Source organism: Peromyscus maniculatus, chromosome 8 (genome assembly GCF_049852395.1).
Source record: "Peromyscus maniculatus bairdii isolate BWxNUB_F1_BW_parent chromosome 8, HU_Pman_BW_mat_3.1, whole genome shotgun sequence".
NCBI classification, from domain to species: domain Eukaryota; kingdom Metazoa; phylum Chordata; class Mammalia; order Rodentia; family Cricetidae; genus Peromyscus; species Peromyscus maniculatus.
Window position 1 is genome coordinate 37,595,871 of NC_134859.1, and position 20,767 is coordinate 37,616,637.

The 20,767-nt window shown below is 54.6% G+C and overlaps 1 protein-coding gene across 9 annotated transcripts in view; it reads left to right on the plus strand.

Annotated features, from left to right (window-relative positions):
• The first annotated feature begins 1,308 nt into the window (after positions 1-1,308).
• Positions 1,309-20,767, plus strand: part of Septin8 (septin 8) — a 28,356-nt gene continuing 8,897 nt past the window's right edge. For 5 of the 9 annotated variants that reach the window (XM_076578361.1, XM_076578362.1, XM_076578367.1 and 2 more), the window contains exons 1-9: positions 1,309-1,475; positions 13,985-14,105; positions 15,786-15,981; positions 16,296-16,482; positions 17,383-17,544; positions 18,052-18,148; positions 18,406-18,574; positions 18,737-18,869; positions 18,983-19,173. In XM_076578361.1, coding sequence (XP_076434476.1) covers positions 1,446-1,475; positions 13,985-14,105; positions 15,786-15,981; positions 16,296-16,482; positions 17,383-17,544; positions 18,052-18,148; positions 18,406-18,574; positions 18,737-18,869; positions 18,983-19,173 — 1,286 coding nt within the window. In that variant the 5' untranslated portion in view covers positions 1,309-1,445. The remainder of the gene's footprint in view (positions 1,476-13,984; positions 14,106-15,785; positions 15,982-16,295; positions 16,483-17,382; positions 17,545-18,051; positions 18,149-18,405; positions 18,575-18,736; positions 18,870-18,982; positions 19,174-20,767) is intronic. The other 4 variants (XM_076578363.1, XM_076578364.1, XM_076578369.1 and 1 more) reach the window with 1 other exon arrangement.

The following is a 20,767-nucleotide window of genomic DNA, read 5'->3' on the forward strand; positions in this document are numbered from 1 at the left end:
GGCCTTGAATTCTGAATTGTCCTGCTTCTACCTCCCAAATGCTAGGATTATAGATGTGCCCTGTCACATATGGCTTATGCAGCTTTGGGGACAGAACTCAGGGCTTTCTGCATGCTAGGCAAGCAAGCACTCTACCAACTGAGCCGCATGCCTGCCCTGTTTCTTGTCACAGAAGTGTACAAGAAGCAACAGCATGCAAGAGCATAGCACGAAATGAAACATCGCTAAGTCCAGCTGGGTGAGGTGCCAGTTCACCTTGGAGACAAGCTATGGTTTGTAAAGAAAGAAGGGAAAAGACACTTCAGGGAGAGAAGGTGAATGGTACCACAGCTGTGGAGGTGGGTAGGAAGTGTTTCACAGCGTGGGGTGTGCCAAGTCCAGATGTGGTCACCAGATACCTCCGGCAGACACAAGTTTCCAATGAGTGGGAGGTCAGGATTGTTTCTCAAGATATTGGAGGTGGGGGTGAACATTCGTGGGAAGTGGAGGGATAGAGGTTAAACCTTGCCTTACCATCAGGGAGACCAGATATAGAGGAGGGGAAAGGAGGACCTAGGGAGATTTGGATCGTGTATAGTTACTGGGAAAGATTACCAAGCCCGTTGAGACGTTAGTTTCCTTTTTTTGAGTGGTAAGGTTGGAAAAGAAGATGCACATGCCGTGGGAACCAAGGTCCTTTCTACATAATGACATAACTCTAAACTCGTGGGACAGGCAGGGTGAGGATCGCTAGCAATATGCTCCGTCGATCTCCGCTTCTCAAACTGTGCATCTTTCCCCGGTTCATCATTGCGCAAGGAGCCAAAGGCTGCCTGGCCGGACGCACCGGTCCAGCCTGGGGTTCCCGCCCTAGCTCCGGTTTAGAGCATCAGGTGGGATCCACGGCATAGGCAGAAGAGGCGGAGGGAGCCTCTCCCAGACGTGCAGAGCACGAAACCTTGGGCGGGTGGTCGCAGTGCATTTGCACGTTCCAGCAGGGACAGTCAGCTTGGAGGCCGAGCCCCCAGGACGAACGCAGCAACCCTTCTGTGCTGTGCACTGACCTAGCTTCCCAAGAACACGCAGCAGGCCTCGGGAAACGCTCCGGGTACCCCAGACGTGGCAGTCCGAGGCCCCCCACTTCGCGGACTACAAGTCCCAGCAGCACCCGCAGCTAATACCTCCCGCCAAGCCGCGGAGACCCCCGGTCGGTCCCAGCCACGGGGAGCGTGCTGCGCTGGGGCTGAGCTGGGTAGGGAGGCCGGTCCCGGGGGCGGGGGCGGGGCCCGCTCCGCGGCTTCTCCCGCCGCCGCCGCCGCCGCCGCCGCCAAGGGGAGTTTCCAGGAAGTGGCCATATTGGATCCATTCAGCCGCAGCCGCCCGGGCGGAGCGCGTCCCGCAGCCGGCTCGTCCCCGCCGCGGCCCCGGCGCTCCCCGCAGCCCGCCCGCCCGGTGCGCAGCTCGCCATGGCGGCCACCGACCTGGAACGCATCTCGGTGAGGCCCGCGGCGCGCGGGGGCGCGGGAGGGGGGCGCGAGGCGGGCTGTCAGCACCGCACGGCGGGGCCTCGAACCCGGGGACCCCCGGAGCCAACCCCAGGAGGGGGTCTCGGCGTGTCGGGCTTCGCGCGACGTGAGCTCCTTTTCGCGGGAAGCAGCCAAGACTTGGGCGGCTCGGGGCAGGTGTGAAGACAGACTCGTGCCCAAAGGGGAGGATCCCGGACGCCCCCCGACTCTCCTTCCCCAGGGTGTTCCTGCACCTCTGGGGACTTGGCTTAGCCGCCCAGGTGCTGTTAGCTGGGTGCAAAGAGTGAGGATGGAGCCCCAAGGGTCCAGGGATTTCCCCACCACCACCCAACACACACACATGCTCCGGAAAGAGCTCAGGGGAGTTGCAGACTTTGGTCCTAAAGAATCCGGGCCTGCTGTCCATCTCCTTCACTGCCCTCCCCCAGGATCCTGGATCCTGGGTGCAACTCCAGACAGGTCCAGGGCTCCAGTGATAGGCTTTGGGTCTGCCGCAGCCATTCTCAGGGGCTGAAGTGATTCCAGATCCCAACCATTGAGTGTTTGTTTGGGCCCCAGTCAGGGTCTGCCTTCCTCTGGGCTGACGTCCCTTGGTGGTCCTAACAGGGGTGTCTGTGGACTTGAACCAGGCCATAGCACGCGGGGGGAGGCCTTTTGGGGGTTGTCTGCACGCTCTTGGTGTCTAAGGCTGGATTTGGGTGTGTCTGGGAGGCTAGGCTGTGACAGTGAAGGAAGCTGTGTCCTCATGCCAGCATGTGAGGCCCTGGTCGGCTGGAAGGGGAGGAGGGGAAGGGAGGGAGGAGGGCCCAGGGCTGTTGGAGGGAGGGAGAATTCTGAATGTGTGACCGATAACGAATTGGTTCTGGGGCTAAAATAAGGGAGCCAGGACTTATGTAATTATGCTATAAATACTGTCATCTGAATTTATATATGCAAATTTCTTCTTTAATCTGAAAATACATTTGTTGGTCTTTGGGAATAAGCATAATAAAACAGGAGCTCTTGGTTTCATAATGTGTTGACTGGTGTGTTCTGTGCCCCTTGGGGAGGGGGGCTGTGTGTCTGTTAAGTAAGTTTGACGACATGGGGAATCTGCAGAGGCTGGCCAAGCCGAGATCCACTTCACTCCTGTGGCTGTAAAGTGGAATTTATGTACTTCAGGAAAACAGCCGAGTCCTTATAAACCTGCCCGGTCGATGGAGACCAAAAGATGTGTGTGTCTGTGTGCTGCATTCTCTGTGCCTGGCTGACCGGAAGGTTCTGTCTGGGTTTGTTTTGAGGTCAGAGGTTCGTCTAACAGTTGATCTTGCACAGATGAGAGTGTGTAGAGCAACTGGAATCAGTGGCCTGAGAGGATTCCTTGAAATGCTACTTGTTGGTCATGGGGCCTCTTGGCGAGCTCCTTAACCCTCGGTGTTCTCCTCTGTACAGCCAGAGAAAATAGGGTCTCCCTCGTGGAGTTGTACGGGTTCTGGGAAGGAACGCAGGCGAGGTACCTGAGTAGTGTCAGGTACACGGGAAATGCCGTGTGGGAGAGGGCAGCAGGGAGTGTGTTTGCCTGGCTGCACCTCCTTTTCATCGCTGTGTGGCCAGAGGTGATCCTCAGGGGGTCCGAGAGTGTCTACACCGTACAGCTGTGGCTTGGGAGGGCCTTGCCTCTGTTTGCTTTTGGATCATTTCTGTGGGAAGTCTTCCCATGATCCCCACAGTGAGCCAAAGCACAGACAGGGAGGGGACAGACTCAGTACTGCTGTAGTGCTGGAATTCGGGGACCTTGCTTAGCATGATGGTTACGCTCCAGGGATGGATGCCTTCCCCGCCCTCTGCACTCTGGGCTATTAGCCTCCTGGGAGGACTTGGATGGGATTGAATTTGGGTGGAGATACTGGGTGGAGTTTGGCCGGAATTTAGGAGTCTGGTCTCTTTCCTCCCTTCCTTATCATCCTGGGAAGGTAATTTCCTACCTTATCTTGTGCATAGCCATACTGATGCCTTGAAGAATTTTTTTTTTTTTGAAGGCTCCCTGTAGTCTTTGGCTTATTGGAGACATGCTTGGATATTTCGCCAGCTGCACGATTTGGTGGTACTGGGGCAGATATCCACTGCCCCTGTGGCTCATGCAAAGGTGGTCAGAGCAGCCCCGGAGGACCTGAAAACTATCTTAGTCTGGAGTACAAAGTCACACACAAGGGTTTGGGCTATAGCTCAGGGGTGAAGAGCCCTACTTAGCTTGTGTAGGAAGCCCTGGGTTCAATCTGCAGTGTGCCTGGAAGAAAAAATGAACACTCAGTGATGTACTTTGAGATGGAGGTGTGTTGGTATCTCGATCCGCTCTTCCCAGCATGCTGCACACACCCTAGGCCTATCTTTATTATATTTTACTTGTTATGTTTGCGTGTGTAGGTATGTGTGTGGGTATGCGTGTGTGGTGGTGTACATGTGGAGGATGGAGGACAGCTTTCAGAGTCTCTCTTTTTCCATAAGGGTCCTGGGAATGGAATTCAGGCCGTCAGGTGTGACAGCGGGCGCCCTCACCCACAGCCATCTTCCTGGCCCTACACCTTTGACCTCTAAGTGCATCCTGCCTTAGTCAGGTCAGGGGCTTAGGTTGATGGCTGTCGTGTAGGTTTCTGGGGGCAGCCTCAGCAGATTCTGTCGTCTCGTGCTTTCCTTGGGCAGTCAGACTCCTGCCGCACTCTTGGGGTCCCTCTCTTGCTTGTTGGTCTCTGACTCTGAGGCTCGCTCTCCTTCTACCCTGACCCACTCCTGTGAGTCTCCTGTTTGCACCTAATGGAGGAGGTTCAGACTCCTAGGTGAGGGACCCAGTGGGTCCCAGGCAAAGTAAAGATGTGCGGGGGAGAGGGAAGAAACGTGAGGCTGCCTCATCCTTGGCATTCTTCCCAGCCAGTCACTTACCCCCCATCTCCGCTTTATCCTCGGCACCATCTGTTACATCCGTTGTCACCCCTGTAATCTTGACACTTGCCCAACAAGCATGCTATCCAAGGAGTGCCGATTTTGTCCTAAAGCTAGGGGTGTGGGAGGCAGCCTTCTCATCCAAGTGCGGCTCAGGGCTCCTGTCTCCGGGATCTCCGTATCCTGTGACAATGACCAGCAGCCACGCCAAGCCTTTCTGGGCAGAAATGATAGTTGAGCAGAAGATACCAGTGTAGCTCCCAGTGGCTAGCGTTGTGGGGTCACATGTGAATGCCACAGGCAAAGCCACAATTCTACACCTTTCTCTAGGAGGTGGGGTTGCCCTATCCTTCCTTCCCTCCCTCCCTACCATACTAGGGAACCAACCTTCCTGGGACCTTATGGGGTGGATCAGAGCTTTGAGTCTGGTGAGAAGGTGTTGGTGACCCGAGGGAGCATTTGACTAGAGACTGCTTGGGGTAGGGAGAGAGAGGGTGGCACGAACAGACTGACCACAGTGCCAAAGAGGAGGGAGGCTAGGTGGAGTTGGAGAACTCAGGGCCGGTCCAAAAGCTGTGGAGGGTGGGGGTGGAAGGGGGGTGGGCAATGGATGTTTTGAGCTTCTTTTGATGTCAGCAGGCTGAGATTGGGCGAGGAAGCAGATTTTGGTTGCTGGTCAGTCGAAGATGGGCCCAGTACCCGGACGCTAGCTTCCATCTGATGGCCCCTTGAGGTGATGGACGTTTGAGCCGTAGGATGAACTAGGTAGTGGTGTGTGTGTTTGGGACAGTAACTGTCCCAGAAGGCTTTCTGGCTGAAACCCAGCTTCCTTGGGGCCATGGCCCAGCTGCAGGATGACAGAGCAGAGCAAGGACAGCTGGCCTCCAGGTGTCTCTCAGGGCCTCCAGCTTCCTGCTTCTGTGCTGCCCGTAGGGTCTCGGGACTTCCAGCCACGTTCTACAATGCATTCCCTTTGTGGACAGCCAGATGTGAAGCTGGTTAGGGAGGAGGGAGACACATCTGCCTGGGGAGCGGGATGTCCCCCAGACTCAGAATGCCCTCTTGGGCGGCTGGGATGTTCTTCATTAGCTTCTGTAGGAGTCCTGCACACCCTCAGGGCTCATGTCGGGAAGCTCAGCTGGGAAGAGGCAGCAGAGGACAGGGCAGGGATATAGCTTCTTGGCAATAGCTACAGTTGCCCTGTTTGCCTTGGGGTGAGTTGGGTATTCTTAGGACTGGCAGCTTCCAGGTACATAGTAGGCTTTATCACAGAGCTGAGTTAGAGGGACAGAACCAGAGGAAGAGAAGTAAGAGTCCATCTCTGATGATGCTATCCGGCTGTTCTCTGTGGGGCCTTCTGGGTGTGGACCACCCCAGACCTGGGCTTCAGCGGGGGCTGGACCCAGGATTCTCTCCCCAGGGACAAAGCTGTCCCTCTGCCTGCTGCTGAGGTGGATGGGGAACAGAGATGCATGGCTGTGCCTGCACAGCCACCTCTGGCCATGTTGGTGCCAGAGCAACAGTCTGGGCCTTGCCAGCACCGTTCTCCATCCTGTGGTGGTAAATAAGGCAGGGACATTTTGGAACCCACATCCCCGCTTCCAGGGCTGGGGTTTCACTTATGAGGAAATGCAGCCTTCTCCTCTGAATGAGGTTGGACCACTTGTGGCTTTTCCCCGCTGGCAGACAGTGATGGCTGCCGAGTCCTAGCCAGGCACAGAACTGGGGTGCTGTGCCTCCTGCAGCAGAGCGCCCCATATGTGCAGTGGCAGGATGGAACATTTCCCCTTCCTCCCCGCAGCACATCAGAGCCGAAGAATGCGTCTATGTCCCAGGCCTTGTGGGTGGCGGGGACAGGCACGGGCCCAGAAACTGTGCTTTTGGCTTCCTGGAGACCTGATTTTGGTAGAACTATGGCTAGAACCGTCCTTAGTTGATGAGCTGCAGCCTGGCTGTGGGAAGAGGGAGAAAGTATCTTGGACAGAGAAACAAAGGACCGCGTACCGCGGCCTAGGGAGAACAGGAGGGTAGTTGTGCTACCAAGTTCCTGGTCTTACAGGAGGGTGGGGAATGGCTGGCCTAGTGAGAGGGACTGGTGGCCCAGTAGCCGACTCCCCATTGTTAACCCCGTGGGCCACCACGGTGGCACTGTGAAGGTTGATCTGGGGCTGAGTCTTCCGCCCAGGTTTCTGTTGCTGCCGTAAAAGAGAGACACTCGGCTGCCCAGGTGTCCTCGGGATTGAGGACAGGTGTGTCTTGCTTCTCTTCTCGTTTGGTCCAGGATGACACCTTCTGCATCTCTGCCCTCCTGCATACAACCTTTTAGTTATTTCTCGTAACCTCTGACCTGGGTTAGAAGCTTGCTTGGAATCCTGGGACCAGAGCCTAAGCCTGGGAAAATTCCTAGGATTCCTCTTGGGCTCAAGGACAGTTGGGCTTAACACCACAGTTCTGGCCGGAGGCCTCTGCTCTGGCTATTTTTATGGCCTAGGCTGCTTGGGAGTAGCTGAAGCTACTATGTGCCAGGAACATGGGTGGAGAAGGCTCAGTGGTGCAGTGATTCCTGGGTCCATTGCTCAGGGCCTTCTAACCCAGCCAGGGGTAGTGTTCTCCTGGGGAGTGGGCTTCCTGTCTAACTGGCGGCGGGGTGTACCCGAGGATGCCTTGAATGAAAAGGCAGAAAAGCCTTCTGAATTTTAAGCCCTGAGATAGCCTAGGAGGCCGGCGGATGCTAGGAACAGGAAGGAGCCAGGGAACAGATGTGTTCAGAGACCGAGGCACTAGAGAAGTCTGTGGAAGATCTGGCATCAGGGAGCTTGTTCTTGATCCAGGATTCCAGGATTCAGGAACCACATTTCTTTGATTCTCTCCCAACAACCAACTCGATTTAGGGTTCTTTTTTTTTTTTTAATTTATTTATTTCTTTATTTTATGTTTGTTGGTGTTTTGCCTACATGTATGTCTGTGTGAGGGTACCAGATACCCTGGAACCAGAGTTATAGACAGTTGTGAGCTGCCATGTGGGTGCTGAGAATTGAACCTTGGTCCTTTGGAAGAGCAGCCAGTGCTCTTAACCAATTGCCCCCACCTTCCCCCTCCCCATTTGGGTTTTTTTTTTATTGATCCTCAACTTTACCTGTCTTGTTAGTGTAGATACTTGAGCTGATGATTTCCAGTCTCTGAGTACAGTCTGCTTTTGTGTGGTGGCAAACTCAGAGACCTGATTTCTCCCTAGATGCCACCCCAGCTCTTGGTAAAATGGGCAGTTCTTCGTGTCTGTCCATTAGGGCAGCTCCTGAGGGTTCAGACAGAGCAGTTCTGACCCAGGAGAGGGATGTCCCAGTTGCCCACTGGGCTGTATAATAAACAAGGTCCTCTGCTTTGTTCTGGATGGCTGGGCATGCAGGATTGCACTTCTTAGTTTGGTTGTTTTCTCCGATGTGCCAAAGAAAGTATGATGTAGAAGTCGGGGCTTGGCTCGGGTTCCAGGAGCTTGTTAGTGATTAACAAGGGGATCCTGGCCCATGGAGTTTCTCATTGTGCGCAGATCACCAAGCTGCCCCCGCCTCGGCCCAGGGGGACTTTGAAGATGTTTAGAGCCCTGTGTGAGCATCCTAGGTTGCTGGGTAGGAAAAGGGCCCGAGTCAGCAAGATCTGTGCCTGTCTAGGGCCTGCCAGTCTAAAGGCTCATCCTCATGGAACAGTCTCCCACGGCCTCCATGCCCCCAGAATGGAGTAGACGCGTCATCTCCCCAGATCATTCTGCAAGACTGGCTTGCGCAGTAATGGCTTTGGTCTAGATCCGTTCTCTGAAATGCCAAAACACCATGTTCGGCCCAGTATTTTCTTTTTGTTTTTTTCCCTTTTCACATTTTTTCTTTTTGAGACAGGATAGCATGTAGTCCAGGCTGTCCTCAAGCTTGCTGAGTCCCTGAGGACGGCCTTGAATTCCTGATTCTCTTGTCTTGTTATATACATCCTTTGTTTCCTTTTCACTTTGTTTGGTTTGGGGGAGGTACTAAGGATAGAAATCAGGGCCTTATAGATGGTTAGGCAAGTGCACATCCCTACATCCCTAGCCCTAGGTAGTTCAGGCTGGCCTTGAAGTCATGGTCCTCCTGCCATAGCCTCCCTAAGGTTGGGATTGCACATATGTGTTGCTATTACCTGCTTGGATCTCTTGAGGGGAGGGGGGAATCAGATTTCTAAACAGTAGACCTGCATTCCCACAGTTGTGTGGAATTGCAGACCCTTGGCCACCCTGGGCCATGTCCTAGCATGAACTCTGCCGTTTTCCACCTCTTCCTGGAAGGATTCTACGCTTGACCATGTCGGCTGCTGTCAGCAAGTGTGAGTTTCCTGGTCATGTCTCCATTCAGATCCTGAGCAGCGTGGCCTCTTGTAAATGAGCCTGTCTCACAGTGCCCAGTGGTCCTCACGGGGCTGCCCTGTGGAGTAAGAAGATGGACGCTGTATATTTTAGAACTCAGAAGGGTTACAGTTACAGATCAGCATTTATGATACAGATCATACACACCGTTATTGATCAGCATTGCTGTATCGATCCTTTGTGCATTTATGGTGCCTCCCTGAGCTCTGGGGGCACTTGAGTTTAGAACAAGCCTGGGGTCAAGGATGTGGTGGCCTCACTTTCTCACTGCTGGCCGCCCCAGTGCCTACTGCACAGCAGGTGTGTGCAGTGATGACTGACTGTGATGGATTGGGAGCCTTCTAAGTACATTGGAGGGCAACCGAGCAGAGTGCTTTGCCTAAGGGCTTGTTCTGCTCTCCATCCCTGCGGGCCCAGGCCCTGGTTATTACCATACAGGGTGGGAAAAGCTAAGTGAGAGACTATAGCTCTTTTGGTCTAGTTCACACAAGGTGATTTTTTAAAAAATATTTATATATTTATTTAGATTTATTTATTATATACACCTGCTTGGCGCCAGAAGAGGGCACGAGATCTCATTATAGATGGTTGTGAGCCACCACATGGTTGCTGGGAATTTAACTCAGGACCTCTGGAAGAGCACACGGGGCTCTTAACCTCTGAGCCATCTCTTCAGTCCCACAAAGTAGTTCTTTTTTTTTTTTTTTGGTTTTTCGAGACAGAGTTTTCCTGTGTAGCCCTGGCTGTCCTGGAATTCCCTCTGTAGACCAGGCTGGCCTCGAACTCACAGAGATCCAGCTGCCTCTGTCTCCTGAGTGCTAGGATTAAAGGCATGTGCCACCACCGCCATGCCCAGCTTTCCACAAGGTAGTTCTTAACAAATGACTGGTATCGTCTTGTGAGCTCTGGTTCCTCTCTGAGGCTGCAATCTCAGATGCCTGGCCTTCCTTGCCTCTGTCCTGTGCATGCATTGTTCTGTGGAGACTAGCAGTCACAGTGTTAAGGTCCTGCCCAGCTAGGGGTTTATGCCAGGCATGTAGAGAAGGGACCAGAGGTAGGACGGACAGGAGCTCTCTAAGTGCTCTGCCATTTTCTTGACCCTGCTGCCCTTGAGAGGGCTTTAGTCTTAGGCTAGCTCCACAGATGATCACAGGGTAGTCACAAAGGCGCCCCCTGGGCCACTCGCTTTGGCATCGTGCTATTGGCTACCACCAGAGGGCAGGGTTGTCACCCAGCGGGAGAGCTGATATTGTGTCTGAGTCCTGGTCACTGCATCATGTTGGGGACCCCTGGGGTGTTCCTAGTTCTTCCTCTGCTGTGGCTGCTCAGGCCACCGGACATCTGAGGGGAGAGTGACAGTTTGCAGTAAGTAGGTCACGAGTTATTGATGCCAAATGTGTGATCAGGAAGGCTGGCATTAGCGAGCGTCGTCCCTCAGTAAAGCCAGAAGGTCACATCAGTCTCCTGAGGACAGGGAAGGACACTGTCTTCTCTCAGGGCCGTAGCCATTATTCTGGTGTAGGTGCACCAGAGCAGGACGTCCACTCTGGTCCCTGATGTCCCTGGGTAGACGCAGTGTAGCCTGGGCAATAACTTGGGGGTGATGACCTCTTGTCCTCCACACGCTTCCACGGAGAGAGCCACACTGTGTGAGGGAAGAAGAGGCAGGGCTGCTGAGCCTGGGGAGGTGGGCTTGTGCGTTCCTCAGCACTCATTTTAGTCCCTGGAGCCCAGAGTTGTCAGAAAATTGGGGGGAGTGAGGCATAGGCCAGACTGGTTTTTCTTCCTCCTCCTCCTCCTCCTCCTCCTCCTCCTCCTCCTCCTCCTCCTCCTCCTCCTCCTCCTCCTCCTTCTTTTTTTTGCAAGTGTTCTGCTGTGGAGTGTGTGTGTGTGTGTGTGTGTGTGTGTGTGTGTGTGTGTGTGTGTGTGTGTGTGTGGTTTCCAGACGCAGCTGACTTGGTCAGTTTTGGCGGCAGACTACAGGATGTTGGATTGCATCCTGATTGTGTCACCCTTGGAAGGAGAGCGTGAATAAATACGCAGCCTTCTCCGCAAGCACAGCACGCCTTCAATTTTGGAGATTTTCAGTTTCACCTAAAAATAAGCTCCAGCCTGTTCTGTCCTGCGTTTGATCCCCAGGCTGCCGCAAGCAGGAAGGAAGACTGAATAATGAAGTCCTGTGTGAGGTGGGCAGGTGGCACCTCCAGTGTGGCAGCATTTGAAGATGCTGTTTGTGAACTTGAAACTGAGCCGGGGCGTCATGGCACACAAGGGTGGGAAGCATAGAGAACATGGCTTCCCCAGCCCATGGAGAGCTTTCTGAAGTGGGGAGAACCACGATGCATAACGGTTAAGGGTGGCCAGGCAGTGGTGGCGCACGCCTTTGATCCCAGCACTCGGGAGACAGAGGCAGGCGGATCTCTGTGAGTTTGAGGCCAGCCTGGTCTACAGAGTGAGTTCTAGGACACCTTGTCTCAGAAAACCGGGGGAAAAAAAGTTAAGGATTGGTGCCAGGAAACAGGACCACTGCCTGGGAAGGCCTGGCGTGCTGTGTAGGGCCAGCAAGGTCAGGAGCCAGCGAAAAGGCACAGAGCCCTGGGAGCTCCGGAGTGCAGGGAAGCTGCTGAGCTAAAAGGCAGGCTTAGGGCTGAGAGATGGCTCAGTGGGTAAAGGTGCTTCCTGTCAAGGCCGACCACCCAGATCCAACCCCCGGAACTGGAATCCGCGTGACGTGACGGAAGGGGAGAACTGACCAGCTGTACCCATGCAGGAGCGTGGCAGCCCCACTCAATACACACATTAATTAAATAGTGTGAAAGAAGCGGGAAAGCAGGCATGGCTGTGTTGGTGGTCTGCTCACCAACATGCACAAAGCCCTGGCTTTGATCTCCAGCACTGCATCAAACTAGGTACGGCAGCAAATGCCTGTGATTCCAGTACTGGGGAGATAGAGGCGTGAGAATTAGGGGTTCAAAGTCATTCTTGGCACAACAAATTCAAAGCCAGCTTGGGCCTGTCTCAAAACAAAACAAAACAACAACACCCCTACACACACACACACACACACACACACACACACACACACAGGAATTTAGAAGTAACCAGTGGGGCTGGAATTGAGTGGGGGGGGGGGGGCGCTGAATGCCAGGCAAAGGTGAGTGGGGAAGGCTCTATGTCTTGTTTCTGACGTGGGCACCAGGGAAAGAAAGCTCCTTGGTGTGGCCCCTTTCTCAGGTTACATTTGCAGCCTTAAGAGGACTAGTGAGGGGGCTGGAGAGATGGCTCAGTGGTTAAGAGCACTGACTGCTCCCAGCACCCACATGGCAGCTCACAGTTGTCTGTAACTCCAAGATCTGACACCCTCATGCGGTCTATATACATGCAGCAAAACACCAATGCACATAAAGTAAAAGAAAAGAGGACTTGTGAGTGGGTGAATTGGGACGTGAAGTCCTGGGGACAGTGATGCGGGAAGGGTCACCGTGAGAAATAGGCCCCACCCAGAGTCTTTGGAGAAACAGGTTTGGGGCAAACCTGGCTTGTTTGAAATGGGTAGAAGAGGCACATAAGATCTAGGCTGCTTATGGACGTACTTAGGCGTGACTGGGACAGGTGTTAGTATCCTAAGGCAGGTTGGGATTTTGTACCCCCGACTCCTTTGCCCACTGTGTGTGTGTGTGTGTGTGTGTGTGTGTGTGTGTGTGTGTGTGTGTGTGTGTGTGATGCGTCATGCGTGTACCACGGCACACCCACACCTGTGGAGGTCAGAGGATGACTCTGGAGCTGGTTCTCTCTTGGCCTCCCTGAGTTGGGAGGGTTGCCATGACTACCCAGAGCTCCACTGTGGAGCTGTGGATAGGAGAGACTCCTGTGTGCCTTCCTGTCCCTGGTGGTGGTTAGGGCATAGGCACTGAGGAAGAAAGAGGCATGGTTCTGCCCAACGTGAGCTATGTGGGCCTCAACCTGCCCTCAGGGTGGCATCTTACTCCCACTCCCAGGGAAGCCAGAGAAATGTCTGCACCAAGTTGAGTCCAGCCTTGACTCTCGCTTCGGGCTTTGTTGCTTCTCTGAACGGTGCTACAGCGCAACTCCAGTGGTCCCTGGTCATTTCTGCTGAGGTCAGGCCTCCACATTCTCTCCCAGAATCCTCTTTCTAAACAGTCATGGCTCCAGTAGGGTTGGAGACCCCAGAGCCTCAGGTCTCCAGAGACTACCACTGAGGAGGAAGCAGATCCCTCCCCTGAGCCCTAGTCTTGGATCCATCTTCAGGAGTGTTGGCTCTTGTAGCCGGGTCCCCGCAGGGACTCTGTGTTTGATACATAAGTAGTGGAAAGTGGATGTGGAGGACCACCAGTCCAGCCTGACAGGGAGGACCATCTGATGGACTCAAGTCGGGGCTGGGAAAGGGCCAGGGAGGGAATGGCAGCATCTCTACCTTCCTCAGACCTGGCTGCATGAAGATACACTCCCCAACCCGTGCCTTTGGGCTTTTGAAGATCTGGGGAAGGCTGGGGATCTAGCTCAATTGGCAGAGTGCCTGCCTAAGGACGCATAAAGCCCTGGGGTCTCCAGTACCACATAAACCCGGCACAGAGTGCACATCTGTAATATCAGCACACAGGCGGTGGAAGCAGAGGCTGGGAGCTGAACGTCATTCTTGGCTGTGTAGCAAATTCAAGGTATCATGGACCACATGAGACCCTGTTGAATGAAAAGTCCTAGGGAGCTGGCTGTGTGGCACATACTCATCATCTTAAACACTTTGGAGACCGAGGCAGTGGGATAGCAAGTTCAAGGCCAGCCTGTCTCAAAGTGGGGGGACTCAGGGGTCCTCTGTGGGAATGCAGCATGGAGTTGGAACCCTGGTGACTTCAAGGTGTGTCCTGGGTGGTGCTGAGAACTCAGGCACCAGGGGCTGGTCTGACACAGACACCTCTTTTCCCAGGGGGTTGAGGGTCAGGGCTGGTCTGACACACAGACACCTCTTTTCCCAGGGGGTTGAGGGTCAGGGCTGGTCTGACACACAGACACCTCTTTTCCCAGGGGGTTGAGGGTCAGGGCTGGTCTGACACAGACACCTCTTTTCCCAGGGGGCTGAGGGTCAGGGCTGGTCTGACACACAGACACCTCTTTTCCCAGGGGGCTCACCGTCTTGATGTGCTTTTCTTGGCAGAATGCAGAGCCCGAGCCCCGGAGCCTGTCCCTGGGCGGCCATGTGGGGTTTGACAGCCTCCCTGACCAGCTGGTCAGCAAGTCAGTCACCCAGGGTTTCAGCTTCAACATTCTCTGTGTGGGTAAGTGGTGGCCTGGCGGGGGGGGGGGGGGGGGAGGCAGAAGATGGGGGAGACTTCTAGGAAGTCTGTGCTGGCCACCTGACAAGCTGGGGTGGGGGTTCCCAAGCAGAGGGAGATCTTGGGTTCAGGCTTTGGTCTTGCCTCTGTCAGGATCAAAACAGGATTAGGGCCAGGACCTGCCCGACTCAGAGTCGCCACAGAGGAAACGGAAGTGGGTCCATAAAAGTGCTGCCGAAACTGTGGGTGTTTATCATAGAAATTCACAGTCACAAGTTCATTCATTATTTAAAAAAAAAAAACAAAAACCTCACGGGGCTGGAGAGATGGCCCAGTGGTTAGGAGCTCTTGCTGCTCTTCCAGAGGTCAGGACATCTGTTCCCAGCACCCATGTCAGGTGGCTCTCTGCTCCTTGTAGCTCAAGTTCCGGGGAGCCTGACACCCTCCTTCTGATTTCCATAGGTACCTGCAGATACACACACACACACACACACACGCACGCACACACACAAGCACACGCACACATAAATAAAAATAAATCTTGGCTAGGCAGATGGTGGTGCCCGCCTTTACTCCCAGCACTCGGGAGGCAGGCGGATCTCTGTGAGTTCCAGGACAGGCACCAAAGCTACACAGAGAAACCCTGTCTCCAAAAAAAAAAAAAAAATCAATCAATCAATCAATCAATAAATAAATAATAAAAAAATTTTTAAAAATTATTCTTCCCTTCTTACTATGTGACAAGGATACAAGGGTGAATGAGACCCTGCTTTGTCACCGGGTCACAGGGTAAATCTCTAGTACACTTTGGAACAAACGCAACCTGACCAGGGAGTCTCCATGTGTCCAAGGCCTAGGACTCCCAGAGGCACAAAGATATCTGCAGGGCCCTCTGCACATATCCCTTGTGAAGAAGGAGACCATGGAAAGCTGAGGCTGCCCAGGCTACAGGGACCAGCTGCTGGTGGCTTCAGGTCCTGTTCCTGTGGACCCGTGGCCACCGTGGCCCAAGAAGGGTGGTGCTCAGAACAGGCTTGTGTTTTGTGACCAGGTCTCTTTGAAGCCAGCATCCAGCGGTCTCCATTGCCTGGTACTGCCTTTTCCCTGCTCCCTGGGCAATGTCACGTGCCCTGCATAGCCTTGTCTTACATCAAAGGCTTCCTTTATGACTCTTTCTTGTGAATATTGTTTTCTTTCTTCTTTTTTTCTCTTTTCCTTTCCTCTCCCCCCACCCCCTTTTTAAAAAATTGTTCATTTTATTTGAGGGAGCACATGACAGTGGACAGCTTAAGGAGTCACTTCCCTCCGACCGTGTGGGTCTCAGGGTTGCTAGGCTTGGCAGCCAAGTGCCTGTACCCGCTGAGCCATTTCACAGACCTTGTTTGGGGGTGTCGAGGGTAGGGGTTGGTGTTGGGATGGAATCCCAGGGCCTTCCTTATACATGCCAGGCAAGTACTGTAAAAGTGAGCAACAGCCTAAGCCCCCACCCTTTTCAGAGGCCACCAAGGGTGGGAGAGTGAGGAGTGGATAGGGAGGAGTGGAGAGGGAGGAGTGGAGAGGGAGGAGTGGAGAGGGAGGCTTGCTTCCCTCTCATTCTGGAGCTGAGGGTCTTCGAGCCCCACCTCATCTAGCTGCCAGCCAGAGCGCCCAGGTTCTAGCCTTTGATACTCACTTCCCTCCCAGGGGAGACTGGGATCGGCAAGTCCACGCTCATGAACACGCTCTTCAACACGACCTTCGAGACTGAGGAAGCTAGTCACCATGAGGACTGTGTACGCCTGCGGCCTCAGACCTACGACCTCCAAGAGAGCAACGTGCATCTCAAACTGACCATCGTGGATGCTGTGGGCTTTGGGGACCAGATCAATAAGGATGACAGGCAAGAGGCGGGAAGGGCGGCCCCACCTACCCTTGTCCGCCCCGCACTGGCTGACCCCCATCCTCAAACTTCCCAGGCACTTCCTGCTTCAAACCGCCCCATACATAGAACCCTCGGGTGACCCAGGAAGGCTGCTAGGGAAGGGCTGAGGTCTTGGGCCCTGGACAGACGAGTTCTTCCTCTAGGAGGGTACAGAAGAAGGGGTCAGTCAGCCTTCTGTACCCGATAGGGCAAAGCTGTCCCCAGGGGGGGGAGAATGGGGATAGCCCGGCTCGGGCTCTAGGCTGCCTCCCAGGTGATGAACCTGTCTGTAGTTACAGGCCCATAGTTGACTACATCGACGCGCAGTTTGAAAACTATCTGCAGGAGGAGTTGAAGATCCGCCGCTCCCTCTTTGACTACCATGACACGAGGATCCACGTCTGCCTCTACTTCATCACGCCCACCGGGCACTCCCTCAAGTCCCTGGATCTGGTGACCATGAAGAAACTAGATAGCAAGGTACGTGCCCCTCCTTGTCACCTGAGCTCCGCCGTCTGCCTCTGGAAGGAGGTGTGGTGACTGCAGTGGGCGGTCCCGGGTCAGCTGGGTCCTCTCTGGCTACTTCAGTGGCCTCCACTGAGCCTTTCCGGGCCCTGTTGCAACTTTCCTTCTCATTTGCAGCCTCATTCATTCATTTATTTATTATTCATTCATTCATTCATTCATTCATTCATTCATTTTCCTTGTAAAAGGACGAAGCCCTCCTGCTGACACTGCCCAGAGTGTCCCCTTCCATCCCAGCCTCTTAATCTCTAGTCTCCCCCTCCACTTCTTTCCTGTCTGACATGGCTTCCCCTTGGCTCTCTTCTGAGCTCACTAGGAGAGGAGAATGACTTGTGAATTGAATTGTGAATAAGAATAGAGGGCAGTTTCATGGGATGTCAGGAAGGGTTGGGGGTCCTGGAGGACACGTGCCCCCCATATTTACCTCTCAGTCCTTGTGACTGCCTTTCCATTTCACGAGTTAATTGTCACCATGAAAAATGGGGTAACCTTGGCCTGGAGAGTTGCTCCTCCTGGTCATCTCACCTGCCTAGTGGGTGGCTTGGTTACCGCTAGTGTTTCTGTCAGACCCCGGGCCAGTGAGGACCTGCAGAGCATTCCGGTCCAAGTTGAATATGCCATGGTGATGAAACCGGGGGCTGGATAGTAATGTTGGGGAGCCGGGGCCCTGAGAAGCTTTACAGCCAGTTGTCAGGGTTCCGGATGTCACAGTGGCCACAGGTGGCTGGCTTTGGACTGCAGCTGCTCACTGGAGCCACTGTCTTCCCCATCCCCGCTCTTAGTGCTTGTCCATGCCCAGTGACCATTACTCCAAATAGTCAACCAACCTGCCGCTCCCTCCGCTGACCTTCACAGGTGAACATCATTCCCATCATTGCCAAGGCTGACACCATCTCCAAGAGCGAGCTCCACAAATTCAAGATCAAGATCATGGGTGAGCTGGTCAGCAATGGAGTCCAGATCTACCAGTTTCCCACCGACGACGAGGCTGTTGCAGAGATCAATGCGGTCATGAATGTGAGTGTTGGTCAGGGCCCTCAGGGCTCCAGAGCCAGAGGGCTGGGAGACACCAGTCTGAGACACAGTCCCTGGGGACTCAGCTTTCCCTAATGTTATCCTTCGGGTCTCCAGCACAGGGCGGGTAGGCGTTCCCTGCCTCCCAGGCCTGAATTCTGTGGGCACCAGACGAGAGGATTTGGGTATTGGGTTTGCACTAAGGATCCCCTAGATCTGAGTGTCACAGGTTCTAGACTCTGGCTGGGAGTATGTTGACTGAAGGTGTGAGTGCTTGCATGACCAGGGTCACAGGTCCTGCCAGAGAGCTCTGCTGGCCCTGAGGAGGACACCCCACCCCAGACAGGAACACCAGGAGTCTAGAACATTTCTCTGAGAGAGATGGGAAGTGAGCCTCTAAGCCCAGAGCCTTGTAAAAGGCTGGTGGCCCCTCCCTAGGGTGCAGGGGTGGTGAGGGTCTCTCTCCTCGTTCCAGCAAGTGCTCACATGTATACCTGGGCCCCTTTTCAGGCACACCTGCCTTTTGCTGTGGTGGGCAGCACAGAGGAGGTGAAGGTGGGCAACAAGCTGGTCCGAGCACGGCAGTACCCTTGGGGAGTGGTGCAGGGTGAGTGTGGGGCGAGTCCGTGCCCAGCTGGGGCCCCAACCACTGTCCTGCTGGCCCCCAACCATCTGCATGCTTGTTTTGCTCTGTGGGGCCCCTAACCATTGGCTTACATTCCCCCTGCTGATCTGCACACCTGCCTCGTGGTGTTTCGGAGCCACCCAGGCACCCAGCCCCTGCCCAGCTGTCCGTGTGTCCGTCCCCCCCACCCCACCCCAGTCTGCGTGCCCGTCTCATGCCCCCCACGCCCCTGCTTTCAGTGGAGAACGAGAATCACTGTGACTTCGTGAAGCTGCGGGAGATGCTGATCCGGGTGAACATGGAGGACCTCCGGGAGCAGACCCACAGTCGGCATTACGAACTCTACCGGCGCTGCAAACTGGAGGAGATGGGCTTCCAGGACAGTGATGGTGACAGCCAGCCCTTCAGGTGACAGCCTGCGCTGTGCTGCCTCAGCCACTCTCGTCCCGCCAGCACTTGCTCTCTCAGGCCTCGAGAGCCCGAAGGCAGAGGCTGGTGGGAGCCCCGGGTCCTCTTGCCCCCGCCCAGCATCTCCCTGACTGCCTCGGTTCTACCTTTGGGTCTCCACAGCCTCCAGGAGACCTACGAGGCCAAGAGGAAGGAGTTCCTGAGCGAGCTACAGAGGAAGGAGGAAGAGATGAGACAGATGTTCGTCAACAAAGTGAAGGAGACCGAGCTGGAGTTGAAGGAGAAGGAACGGGAGGTGTGTGTCAGGCCTAGAGGGCTGTGGAGAGGACGTTGAGGGCAGGCTGGCTGATGCGGAGGCGGGGGAGCGCGTCTGCCCGTACCCAGGTGCCTCCCTTCTCCCCTGCCCAGCTCCATGAGAAGTTTGAGCACCTGAAGCGGATCCACCAGGAGGAGAAGCGCAAGGTGGAGGAGAAGCGTCGGGAGCTGGAGGAGGAGACCAACGCCTTCAACTGCAGGAAGGCGGCCATGGAGGCCCTGCAGTCCCAGGCCTTGCATGCCACCTCACAGCAGCCCTTGAGGAAAGACAAGGACAAGAAGAAGTAAGTGGCGCCTCCCTCCCTGGGCTGTCTCCTTCCCCCTGGGCTCAGTCACTCCTGCTCTCTCTCTCTCTCCACTTCTCAGTCCCTCCGGGTCACCCGTGCTCAGCCTCCTGCTCACCACAGTTCACCCTCACCTCCTCCTTTGCTCTCTACCGGTTCCTTGGACCTCCATTTTGCTCCTGCCCTAGTCTTCTCCATGTCCCACCATCTAGATCTCTCTCCCGTAGCTGTTTAATCCATCCGGCCCCCCCTTTGACCTCTCTCCTCCCTCATCCTCCCACAGCATCCTCAGCATCTGGGGCCTCTTCACTGCTGTGGGAGTGAAGGCACTGGGTCACGTGGGCAGCCAGTAGCAAGGAACAGCCAAGCAGGTGTAGCCACAGGAGACTGGGACAAGTCTGCCAGTCCAGGAGAGGGACAGGTGTGGGGCTGTCCTTGTTTCCTGCCAGATTCCAGAGGAGCCTGTGCTTCTGCTTGAGCAGCTGTGGCGTATGTGCCCTAGGCCTCTGGGGCTGGGGTGTGGAGCTCCTGGCAGCTGGCAGCTGGTAGAGGGTCTAGCTCTAACAGCAGGGACCCGGAAGGCCAGGCCAGTCAGCACTGGCCGTCACTGTCATCCTTAGCGTTTCCTTAGCGTTTTCTTTGCTTGGCCCACCCCCTGCCTCTGCTGCCTCCTTCTTTTCTTTGTCTTCTTAAAAAAACAAAACAAAACAACAACAACAACAACAAAACCCCACCAACTATTTTGTGGTTCTAGGGATTTGAACCCAGGACCTTGCACATGCTACATAGGTTCTCTACCATTGGCCTACATCCCCAGCCATATTGGTGTTCTCCATAGCCCTTCCCCCAGATCTTATCCAGAGTCTGATACCCTGTCTCCAGGGTTCTCAGTTTCCCACTCTACTTCATTTGGAGACTCGGGCCCCATCATTCCGTGGTGTTCCCATCCACCTCAGCATCTGCGGCCTCTTCGCTGCGGAAGTAGTGAAGAGGCTGTGTTTCCCTGGCCCTTGCCTTGCATTTGCTCTCATTGTTTTTTTTCCAACCCCCTCCCCCACACAAAAAAAGTATCCATCCTCAGCCTCATTCCTGGGCTGCTGTTTTCCATTGTATTGTTTAAGGATACATATACCCAAGCCTGCCATTCTTGGGGGCAGTGGAGTCTAGTGGTCAGACTCTCACAGTGGGTTGTTAGCTGTGGCCCTGGGACACATCTTGGTGCATGAACTCGCCATTGTCCTGCCTCACCTCTAGGTGGCATTCACTGTGCACAAGCACACACACACACACACACACACACACACACACACACACACACACTCTCTCTCTCTCTCTCTCTCTCTCTCTCTCTCTCTCTCTCTGTCTCTCTCCTGCCTCAAACTTTAAGTGCTTCTCTGGGGTGCAGACAAAGCATGTAGGAATAGATGTATATTGTGGTTCCCAAGGCTTGCTCTCTGCTTTGGGACGGGTGTCCCCCTTTTTGTAGTCTTCCCTATCCTGAGGCCTAACAGCCCACCCCAGCTGCCTATTCCCAGAGGACCCCAGGCCCAGCTCCCCTCTGCCAGGAGAATTTACCGTTGTTTTCAGCCCTGGT